The 11406-nt window shown below is 53.0% G+C and overlaps 1 protein-coding gene across 4 annotated transcripts; it reads left to right on the forward strand.

The window, feature by feature from the left end:
* Window positions 1–1152: 1152 nt before the first annotated feature.
* On the forward strand, window positions 1153–9507 carry LOC134016355 (voltage-dependent P/Q-type calcium channel subunit alpha-1A-like). 4 transcript variants are annotated; one of them, XM_062455729.1, is made up of 6 exons: window positions 2102–2236; window positions 2997–3110; window positions 5330–5365; window positions 7280–7487; window positions 7684–7925; window positions 8740–9507. In XM_062455729.1, the coding sequence occupies exons 1-6, from the start codon at window positions 2117–2119 to the stop codon at window positions 9469–9471; spliced, it is 1452 nt and encodes a 483-aa protein (XP_062311713.1). In that variant the 5' UTR covers window positions 2102–2116; the 3' UTR covers window positions 9472–9507. The 4 variants fall into 4 exon arrangements, with proteins under 4 accessions (XP_062311712.1, XP_062311713.1, XP_062311714.1 ...); XM_062455728.1 differs by lacking the exons at window positions 2997–3110; window positions 5330–5365 and adding an exon at window positions 1153–1689 and having other exon boundaries at window positions 2101–2236; window positions 7720–7925; window positions 8745–9507; XM_062455727.1 differs by lacking the exon at window positions 5330–5365 and having other exon boundaries at window positions 2106–2236.
* Window positions 9508–11406: the final 1899 nt, after the last annotated feature.

An 11406-nucleotide genomic window follows, 5' to 3' on the forward strand; every position in this document is an offset into this window, starting at 1 on the left:
GTTCACTTTGTCACTTGTTTGTCTGTCACCCTCACTGCTCGTTCACACTCTCCCTCGTTTCCCCTCGGCCCTCTCTCTCTCTCCTCTCCATCCATCCATCCATTCCTCTTTCTCCCTCCAGGAGGAGGAGGCAGGACCAAGCCTTTCCCCCCGATTGGTCAATCCTGGTTGATTGCCACCAAGTGTCTCTAACCAGAACCCTTCTCTCCTCTCTGTGTGTGTTCCCTTCCCTCCTCTGCCTCTCCGTCTGTCTGATTATCCGTCCGTGTGTCCGTCATCTCCCGTTGGTTGTCTGGATGTTGAGCTGCGGTTCCCGATGTAACGATCGGAGTTCCGGCCGTCTAAATTGTGTCGTTGGGTCGTCAGATTAAGTGACTATTACGAATGCTCTCCACACGACTGCTCCAGATGACTTGTAGTTACCTCATCGCCCACCTCATCTCATCTGTGTTTGTCATTTAAAAAAAAAAAAAAAAACTCATTTTCCCAGAAGGCATCACTGTAGCCAGCACGCACCGACTTGGATCAAACCCTCCATTCATCAAGCATTCAGCATTTTAGCTTTGGGGATTGGGGATGGACATGACGTGGGCTGTAGTCATGTAGCCATTGCTGCCTCCATCCACTCCCCTTATAAGGGTGGAACAAGAGAACTCAAATTCCCAGGGTTCCCTGGGGGAGCTGGATGACCTCTGCCCCTCTCAGGTGCTGTCTGATGGAGGATGTAGATGTTGCCCCCCTGTGTGGTCCTGAATTAGAATCTAATCTGTCTCTATCTATCTATATATCTGTCTGTCTATCTGTCTATCTATCTATCTGTCTATCTGTCTATCTGTCTATATATCTATCTGTCTTTCTATCTGTCTTCTCTCTTCATCTCGCTCTATCAATGTATCTCTCTCTCTCCCTCTACACACCCAGCCTCCTCTCTCTCCTACCCCATCTCTCTCTCTCTCTCTCTCTCTCTCTCTCTCTCTCTCTCTCTCTCTCTCTCTCTCTCTCTCTCTCTCTCTCTCTCTCTCTCTCTCTCTGTCTCTCTCTCTCTCTCCTCTCCCTCTCTCTCCCTCTCTCTCTCCCTCCCTCTCTCTCTCTCTCTCTCTCTCTCTCTCTCTCTCTCTCTCTCTCTCTCTCTCTCTCTCTCTCTCTCTCTCTCTCTCTCTCTCTCTCTCCCTCTCCCTCTCTCTCCACTTCTCTCTCTCTCTCTCTCTCTCTCTCTCCCTCCACCCAAAACACACAGAACAGGCCCTGTGTCAGAGCAGCGAGCTGTACTGATCTGGGTCCTGCCCCCCTTCCCGTTTAACGCAGTCTGGTTCAAACGGCACATCTGACCCCAGATCAGCCCTTCTCGCCCACTCTGAGGCACGAGAGACAAGACCCAGGCACTAGTGTCTAGGGGGGCAACTTCTCACCTGTGGAGCCATTCGAACCAGGCCATGGCGCCCCCTAGTGGGTGCATGCTGCCGGTGCATCCAGTGTGTCGTCGATCGGTGTTTGGTGTGTGTGTGTGTGTCTACCCCCTAAGTGTGTGTGATGCCAGCCTGCAGGCCATGTGATGTATCTCACACAGAACCGAACGCCATTAATGTTTCAGCGTATGGAGCCGCCCTCAGAGGAGGGGGGGCCGGGTGCCCCTGGGGGGCAGGGCCTCAACGGCCTCCCCGCCACCCAGACCGACAACCTCAACAGCATGTGAGTGGAACACACACACACTCGCACACTCGCACAATGCACACGTGCGGATACACTCACACATGCACGCACACACTCTCACACACACATTCTACATTGTCTTCGTTGCAGCCGTGTCCTATCCTCCTGTCGTCCATGGTGGTTTCTGCCTGGTCTTTCTTCCACCGCTGAGGGCTTTCTTCTTGTGATTTACCTCAAAAACTCACTCTCTCTCTCTATGTCTCTCTCTATCTCCCTCTCTCTCCTTCTCTCTCTACACATGTATGCAGTAGTACAGATTGTGTGTTTGCAATGCTAGGGCACACGTGTGTGTGTGTGTGTGTGTGTGTATACCCCTCTCTGACGCCTGTGTGTGTGTGTGTGTGTGTGTGTGTGTATACCCCTCTCTGACGCCTGTGTGTGTGTGTGTAGCCCTCCAGAAGGGGGCATGACTGAGAGCCAATCGTGGGTAACAGCCAAAGCTCAGGAGATGTTCCAGAAAACAGACAACTGGAGCCCTGAGAGACCCTACCCCGACGATCTCCATGACAACAGACACAACTCCCAGGTACGCAGACACACACGCGGGCCATGTGACCATGGCAACGGGGTGCAAACTTGTCTGCGGTTCTATACCCCGCCGGGACTCCACGCCTCGTAGTTGCCATAACAACACGGGGGAACGTGCGGAGGGGGGGGGTGGGGGGTGGTTCTGTGATAACGCGGGGAAGGGAATGTGAGCAGTGTGTGTTGGAGGGGGAACACACACAAACGCCGTCCGTATCTACGCCGCGCTCCAGGTGAGTCGTTTAGGACTGGGAAGCTCTTCTTCTCTGTGGAGGGTAGAGTTCTGCGAGGAACTCTCTCTATCTCCGTCTGGATTGAAAGCAGTGTCTCTCTCTCTCTCTGTACCCTTCTCGCTGTCTCTCTCCCCCTGATTTATTTCGAGTTCCCTCCCTCTCTCCTTTGTCTCCTCTCTCCACACACTGAGGCACCATCCAGCCCTCTCATGCTCTCTACTGCCCTCTAGTGGAGATATTTACCTTCACAGTCCTCTACCTGCCTATCACTGTCCACGGATGGAATTAAATTAAGCCAATCACATCCAAGAACAGTCTCATACCTCCACAGACAGATCTGAAATAAGCCACACAAATATGTACGCACATATACACGCATACATACCCACATACACACACACACACATACACATAAACATACAGTCACATACATGTACACATACCCACACACATACTCTGATCTACCTCATGTTGAACCGATGTCAATAAAGGACCTGTTTGTTGTTTGGGCTCTGATCTGTTCTGCAGACAGTAGAGATGGTAGAGTTGGGGCAGGACGGGTACTCCGACACGGAGCCTAATCACCCAATGGAGGGCCATGGGCGGACCATCTCCATGCCCCGCCTCTCCGTAGACAACCAAGTGAGCACCTTCATCCCATCCCATAACCCCACCTCCATCACCGTCATCATCATCTGTCCTCTCCTTCCTCCTCTCTCTCTTCTCTCTCTCTCTCTCTCTCTCTCTCTCTCTCTCTCTCTCTCTCTCTCTCTCTCTCTCTCTCTCTCTCTCTCTCTCTCTCTCTCTCTCTCTCTCTCTCTCTCTCTCTCTCTCTCTCTCTGTCTCTCGCTCTCTCTGTCTCTCTCTTTCTCTCTCTTTCTCCCTGTCTCTCTCTCTGAACTCATCCCTCTCTTCTCAGCTTTCCTCACACTGAATATCCACTCCAGACTCTGATGTAGGGTCGATTGACACCCTGCTTGCTAACGCTAGCCGCAAGTGGGAATCGACAAGACGTGCTAAATGCTAACTCAGATGGGTGATTAGCATGGCAGTTGCAAGTCGGAGAGAGAAAGGGGTGGATAGATCAGTCATCTGCATCACCATACATCCCCTCTGTCTCTCTGCATGTTCCCCAGAGTGTGTGTGTGTGTGTGTGTGGATCGTGTGTGTGCATGTGTGAAAGTTTGTGTGTATGTGCACACATCCCTGTGTATGTGTGTGGTGTGTTTGTGGTGTGTTTGTGGTGTGTGTGTGTGTGCCCCAACTTTTTCCTACCATCTTCCATCCACATAGTAATCCTTGGTGTGTCTGTCTGACCAGAGCTATCAGGGGGGTGTGCGCTGCCATGGAAACGCCACTTCTAACAGAAAGCTAACACACTTGTAAAGAAATTACTCTTGTGCTATGAAGCCTCTTGCTGCAGTCTTACACACACACACACACACATAGACATAGACAGGCACACACATACACACTCTCATTCTCTCTCGGACACTTTCTCTCCACACACACACACACACACACACACACATACACAGACACACTCATACACTCACAAGTACAGAAAACATGCGTGCATACAGTCAGTCACACACACAGAGCCATACATACTTCAGTCTCATCAAGACATGTGCTCTCACTCTGCTGTCAACAAGAAGAAGATTGAGTGGGCCCAATGTAGGGAGGTGTGTGTGTGGGGAAGGTGTGTGTGTGTTGGGGGGGGGGATGTGTGTGTGTTTGTGCAGATCTGTGTGTGTTTTTGGCCCGTGTTTTGTGGCTATAGATTCAGTGCAGATTTGGGGAGATCAACTTGAACAAACGTCTTGTGTGTATGAGTGTGTGTGTGTGTGTGTGTGTGTGTGTGTGTGTGTGTGTGTGTGTGTGTGTGTGTGTGCGTGTGTGCGTGTGAGTCCGAACTCATAATTTACTGTTTTTCTAACACTGCTCTGCCCCACAGAGTGTTCAACCTTCGGTAAGTGTGTGTGTGTGTGTGTATGTGTGTGTGTGTGTGATCCTGTCTTAGCACATTGTGCTTTCGCTCTCTCAACCTGTTCTTGTGCACATTCGCTTTTTTAATGAACTAGGTTCCTTCTCAACTCTCTTCATTTTGACTTTTGTCATCCCTTCTTTATTCCTCCCTCTCTTCTTCGCCGATCACATCTGATATTTCTCACTAAAACCTCCCTCCATTCTTACACCTCATCTTTCTCTCACTCCATCCCTCATCCCTCCATCTTTTCCTCTCTCCTTCCTTCCTCCCTCTCTCCATCCCTCATCCCTCCATCTTTTCCTCTCTCCTTCCTTCCTCTCTCACTCCATCCCTCATCCCTCCATCTTTTCCTCTCTCCTTCCTTCCTCCCTCTCTCCATCCCTCATCCCTCCATCTTTTCCTCTCTCCTTCCTTCCTCTCTCACTCCATCCCTCATCCCTCCATCTTTTCCTCTCTCCTTCCTTCCTCCCTCTCTCCATCCCTCATCCCTCCATCTTTTCCTCTCTCCTTCCTTCCTCTCTCACTCCATCCCTCATCCCTCCATCTTTTCCTCTCTCCTTCCTTCCTCTCTCACTCCATCCCTCATCCCTCCATCTTTTCCTCTCTCCTTCCTTCCTCTCTCACTCCATCCCTCATCCCTCCATCTTTTCCTCTCTCCTTCCTTCCTCCCTCTCTCCATCCCTCTGGATCTTGGTGGCACTGCCCTCTGCTCCCATGCTGTGTGTGTGTTACCTCCCCTCCCTCTCTGTGGCTTCACACATGTGTGTGTGTATGTGTGCGTGCGTGCGTGTGTGTGTGTGTGTGTGTGTGTGTGCGTGCGTCCTGCCCCACTCTGCTCTGCGCCCCATCTGTGTGTGTGGCTGCTGTACAGCGGAGGAGACACAAGCCGCGAGGAAACAACCTCAGTGTACTATGTACCCTGTACCTCTGTACCCTGTACCTCTGTACCCTGTACCTCTGTACCCTGTACCTCTGTACCTAGCTCTCTCTCTACCTCACTCTGTAGCTCTCTCTGCAGCCCTACCTCTGTACCCTGTACCTCTCTGTCTCCCTCTCTCTGCCTCTCTCTCTGCCTCTCTCTGCCTCTCTCTGCCTCTCTCTCTGCCTCTCTCTCTGCCTCTCTCTCTCTCTGCCTCTCTTCTCACTCCACCTCTCTTGCTCTCGTCTCTCTACCTCTATCTGTATCTCTGTACCTGTTTCTCTATCTCCATCTCTGTCTGTCTCTCTCACTTTGTAAAATAAATACCTCTATATTTTCCACTCTCTCTCTTTATTTGTCTGTCTACACACCGTCTGTCTCTCTCTTCATCTCTCCCCCCTTTCCCTTGTTGTTTGAATCTCCTCTGTGCAGCCCTAGCTCCTCCCCCTTGTCCTGTGTCCTTGTCCCATTGGTTGTACAGAACAGTCTAGAGTGTGTGTGTCTGTGTCTGTGTGTGTCTGTGTGTGTATGTGTGTGTATGTGTGTGTCTGTGTGTGTTGCTGGGAGTGGTGGACTCCTGTTGTCTTAGCATGGCAGAACCTTCATGGCACCCCAAACCTCTCAGGAAGGACATGGACAGAGTTTGTGTGTGTGTGTGTGTGTGTGAGAGAGAGAGAGAGAGAGAGAGAGAGAGAGAGAGAGAGAGAGAGAGAGAGAGAGAGAGAGAGAGAGAGAGAGAGAAAGAAAGAAAGAAAGAAAGAAAGAAAGAGAGAGAGAGAGAGAGAGAGAGAGAGAGAGAGAGAGAGAGAGAGAGAGAGTGAACTGCTTGTGACCGAGCGACCCTTCATCAAATCACAACGTCTGACATGGAAGCCAAACGCTAGCTTGCTAGTTTTTCATAGATGTTGACATGACGCGCATGTGTGTGTGTGGGGGGGGGGCATGCATACTCCCCAGCTACTTGGAGAGTATGCATGCCTAGCCAGCTGTGTTGGAGGTAGGCTGCTAAGTCCTGCTGTGTTGAGGGTGTGTGCTACCCAACATCCAGTATGTCAGACCACCATGTGCTAACCAACATCCAGTATGTCAGACCACCATGTGCTAACCAACATCCAGTATGTCAGACCACCATGTGCTAACCAACATCCAGTATGTCAGACCACCATGTGCTACCCAACATCCAGTATGACTGCCATGTGCTTCAGAACACACAAGGCTTGTGATTGTTGTGGATGCAGAATGCTGTAGCTACATGGATATGCTGCCTTTGGATGCATGGCAGGCATGGTATATATCATACACCCTCCTCCTCTTCCTCCTCCTCCTCCATGCTCTCTCTCTCTCTCTCTCTCTCTCTCTCTCTCTCTCTTTCTCTCTCTCTCTCTCTCTCTCTCTCTCTAGATTTATATCCCTCTGTCATCCCTCTCTTTCTGTCTCTCACCGTCTCTCACTCTCTCCTGTGTTCCCTGTTTGAGTCTCTCTCTGTTTCTGTCTCTCTCTCTTTCTCTTTCTCTCTCTCTCTGCTTGTCTCTCATGTCTCTCTGTCTGAGGGAAGCATGGATCTGTAGACTGTTGTGCTTGAGGTTTAGAGGCAGGGGGATCGGGGGGTGGGCAGGGTGGAGGGAGGGTGCTGATACAGTATGTTCTGTGACTGACGAGCTGTTCCGGAACATTGACTCACACTCACTCACGAGACTGCAGACGTAGGAGCTACACGCTCACCGAGCACTAATGTGCTTCCCCTGACGGAGGTCTTACTCCTTGTTCCCACTTTCTCCTTCTTCCTGCCCTCCCCCCTCTCCCTCTCCTCCCTCCCTCCTCTGCCTCTCCTCCCTTCTCTCCCTCTCCCCCCCTCCTCTCCCTCCCTCCCTCTCCTCTCCCTCCCCTCTGCTCCCCCAACAGACGATCACAGACACCAGCCCGATGTGTCGCTCCACCTCCTCCCTGGTCCACGGACGGAGCGGGCGGGGCGTGCGTCTGGACGACTACTCCCTGGAGAGGGTGGTGCCCGAGGAGGGCCGCCACGGGGGAGGGGGGGGGCACCGGAGGAGGGAGCGTAACCACGGCACCTCCCAGAGGTCCCTGGCACGATACACTGACGCCGACACCGGTGAGACTCACACACACACATGAACGTATTGTTTGTATGGGCTAGTGAAACGTACATTATTCTGACAGGAAGTGTGCTAGCTTGTGACTACTACCACTGCACACACACAGCTCTCTCACACACACACACACACACACATGTCCCAGTATTTCTTAAAGTAATAAACCAGCACCAGCCCCTCCCTCCCGCCCCCCAGGTCTGGGCACTGACCTGAGCACCACCACTCCGTCAGGTGACCTTCCCCCCAAGGAGCGCGAGCGCGAGCGTGGCCGGGCCAAGGACCGCCGCCACCACCACCACCATCACCACCACCACCACAGCTCCCTGGACAAGGAGCGCTACGGCCCCGAGCGCCAAGACTACCCCCAGCGACACCCCCACGACCGGGGAGAACGACACTGGTCACGCTCTCCCAGCGAGGGCCGAGGGCACCGCCAGGTGGGCATCACCGAGAGAGAGGCCTGGTCACACACACGCTCGTAGATATGTGGACACACACGCATGGAGATGTGCACAAAGATACCCACACAGGTGGATATACAGACGTGTAGATACACACACACACACACGTTGATACACACATAGGCACAAGTACACACTGGTCATACTAGTGTCACACACACACATAGTCACAACCATACCGATCTATGAACACACACACCTACATTTTTTTGCAGGCGCTCTTATCCAGAGCGATGCAGACATACATAGAGATGTAGTACAAGACATAGTGTCGGTCCATCTATGGGCACATCGCATATTTTCTCCTCTCCATGGTAACCTGCTCAGGAGAGAGCTCTTCCGCAGCGCCATGGAAACCAGGTGCATTCAGGGCATTCTTTCCTCTTTGTCCTATTGGTGGGAGACAGGCCAATGAGAAAGTCCAACCGATGAGCTTTCAGAGTTCCCCCTGTTGTTTCCGCCACCTCTACTGACAGATATCACTCTGTCTCCTTCTGTCGCTCTTTCTTTTGTTCCTGTTTCTTTGTCACACTTGCTGTGGCTCGTGGCTTATCGATGTCTGCTCTCTTTCGTTTGTTACTGCTGTTTCTCTTCCTCTCTCTCTTTCTCCCTCCATCGCTCTGTTGTCCACTTCTGTCTGTCTGTCTATCTATCTATATATCTATCTATATATCTCTGGTTGTGCTGCGGCTGCTGTTGTTGTTACTGTTGCTCTTCTTTTCCTGTTGTTGTTGTTGTTGTTTTGGCGTTGCTGTTGTTTTGATTTGCCGTTGTTTACATGTTGCTGTAGGGCAGTAGCTCGGTGAGCGGCAGCCCCGTCCCGTCCACCTCGGGGACGAGCACCCCGCGCCGGGGGCGCCGCCAGCTCCCCCAGACCCCCGCCGTGCCCCGCCCCCACGTCACCTACTCCCCCGCCGTCCGCAAGCCCAACTACGGCCCCCCCGGCCGCCTCCGCTCCCCCTCCCCCCGGCACTTCTCCCCCCCGGAGCACGACGCGGGCGGGTACCACCGCCCCCCGTCCCGCCAGGCCTCTCCCCACCACGGCGGCGGCGGGGGGGGATCGTCCAGGCACGGCTCGCCCCGGTCGCCGCGGCACCAGTCGCCGCGTTCGCCGCCGCCTCACGGGTCACCGCGGTCCCCCCACCGGGGGCGATGGAGCGGGCCCCCGTCCGGAGACGGCCTGGAGGGGGACGGGCCGTTCTACGAGCAGGACTACGAGTACGAGCGCCACCACGAGCCGCCTGGGTACGAGCAGAGCCTGGCGCACGGCAACCCCCATCCCCACGGCAACCCCCACCCGCGCTCCCCCAGGACTGTCCGGCACGGTGGCGGCCCTCCCCCGCCTCCCCCTCCTCACCCCCGCAGGGTGCCCAACGGATACCGCTCCAACTCGCCCTCCCCCCACCGGCGAGGGGGGCCCCCTGGACCCCCACACCCCCACCAACGGGCCCCCCACCCTCGAGGGCCCCGCAAGGGCCTCCATGAACCTTACAGTGAGACGGACGACGATGACTGGTGCTAGCGGACCTGGGGAGGAGGAGAAGGAGGAGGAGGAGGAGGAGGAGGAGGAGGAGGAGGAGGAGGAGGGGAGGAGGAGGAGGAGGAGAGGAGATGGGAACTTTGTTCCCGTCCCTCTGGCTTTCAGTTATGGACTTGAAGAAAAGGGAGAAGAGGAGGGGAGGAGAAGAGACGCGAAGAGGAGAGGATAAAGACTCTCCTGTCTCCATCTCTCTACCTCTGGATGGAGGGATGGAGGACAGAGGATGCGCTGTTACAAACACACTGTGTGAGTGTGTGTGTGAGACTCCAAAGTAGGAGCAACACACAGACAGGCAGACAGACAGACAGACAGGCAGACAGGCAGACAGACGAGCACTATGCACCATTCCCCCTATCCCTCTCTCAGAACTGCACTACCCAGGATGCTTATCGTGCCCAGCAAGGGCAGGGCCAAGCAGGGTAGGGGGTTAAACAGAGGGATGAAGGAGAGGTCTGGAAGATGGGAGGAGGTGTAGAGAAGGAAAGTGAGGATCGTGGTGATTGGTGGAATCCCACCTCCATCAGACTGTGTGGAGGGAGGTCTGCTGGCTGGCTTGTCGCTGGTCCACCTGTGTGGCAAACATGAAATGGGGGGAGGGAGAGGGAGAGCAATCCCTCTCTCCTCTCATCCTCATCAGACGTCTGCAGAGAACTCAAACCAGGACCCCCCCTCCTATCCTTACACGCCAAGCTATGCCTCCAGACTAAGTCAAACTTGAACACTTTAAAAAAAAAAAAAAAACTTTAAACTATGAAACAATAAACTGAAAAGAAAAAAATACATACTTTGAAAAGTCAAAGGGAGAACAACCACTTTAACTCGTAATCTTTCCTTTCCAAGGACTGAACCAGGAAGCTCCGCCTACACTGCAAAAACCAGCCAATGGGCCGCGCTGGGCTGATATTTGATGAGTTTTATCATCCCTGTTTACTGTAAATGACTCACTCGATGCTGAAGGAACTGATGTGACATCACTTCCTGTGGGTGGGCCACAGAGTGACCTCACTTCCTGTTGTCTGTGCACTCATTGGTTGAAGCTGCAGAGAGGGAGTGATAAGGGGAGGGATTACATGTAGCCCCTCCCCCTTATGTTTAAACCCCTTCAGAGAGAGAAAAAAAAAAGACAAAATAACGACAGGAAAGTGTGTCAGATGCTTGAAGGTGGGGTAGGCGGAGCAGGGGGGGGAGAGGACAGGGGGGGGGGAGAGGAAAGACAAAAATGTCTTCAGTATTTCTTCTGTCAATTACTTCTCCTCCTCCTCCTCGTTCTTCTGGGACATTGGAACTTGGATCTTCTGTTCAGTCGTTGGCTCGGCCTCCTAGATCTTCTGTTCAGTCGTTGGCTCGGCCTCCTAGATCTTCTGTTCAGTCGTTGGCTGGACCTCCTAGATCTTATGTTCAGTCGTTGGCTGGGCCTCCTAGATCTTCTGTTCAGTCGTTGGCTCGGCCTCCTAGATCTTCTGTTCAGTCGTTGGCTCGGCCTCCTAGATCTTCTGTTCAGTCGTTGGCTCGGCCTCCTAGATCTTCTGTTCAGTCGTTGGCTGGACCTCCTAGATCGGATCCTGCGGGAGTCCAGTCGAAACGTGCATGATTAAAACGTTGGTGTGTGAAGGACACGGGGGGTTCCACAGCAGGACTCTCTTCTTTAACCTTTAGGTTTCTAAAAGACGTTCTCTCTCTCTCTCTTTCTCTCTCTCTCTCGTCCTCTGACCTCTCTGGCCTCGGAACAGACTCTTTGAAAGACAACACCTACTTTAAGTTTGGATGGGTTTCAGAGATGTGTTTTTTTTGTTATATAGATATAGGCAATGTTAAGGTAGTTCAATGCTACAAGCTCCCTATTGTAGTGCATGACAAAGAGCGAGGGAGAGAGGAGAGAACTTAGGAGAGAATTTATTTATTCTTGTTATAATGATG

Source organism: Osmerus eperlanus, unplaced genomic scaffold, assembly GCF_963692335.1.
Source record: "Osmerus eperlanus unplaced genomic scaffold, fOsmEpe2.1 SCAFFOLD_100, whole genome shotgun sequence".
NCBI classification, from domain to species: Eukaryota; Metazoa; Chordata; class Actinopteri; order Osmeriformes; family Osmeridae; genus Osmerus; species Osmerus eperlanus.

What these genes read in the sequence shown, in the direction of transcription:
- LOC134016355 (XM_062455729.1), top strand. Translation starts at nt 2,117, where the DNA reads ATGACTGAGAGCCAATCGTGGGTAACAGCCAAAGCTCAGGAGATGTTC. An exon ending in CGCGAGGAAACAACCTCAGT is followed by an intron (nt 5,366 to 7,279) that starts GTACTATGTACC and finishes CTCCCCCAACAG; the next exon opens with ACGATCACAGACACCAGCCC. An exon ending in AGGGCCGAGGGCACCGCCAG is followed by an intron (nt 7,926 to 8,739) that starts GTGGGCATCACC and finishes ATGTTGCTGTAG; the next exon opens with GGCAGTAGCTCGGTGAGCGG.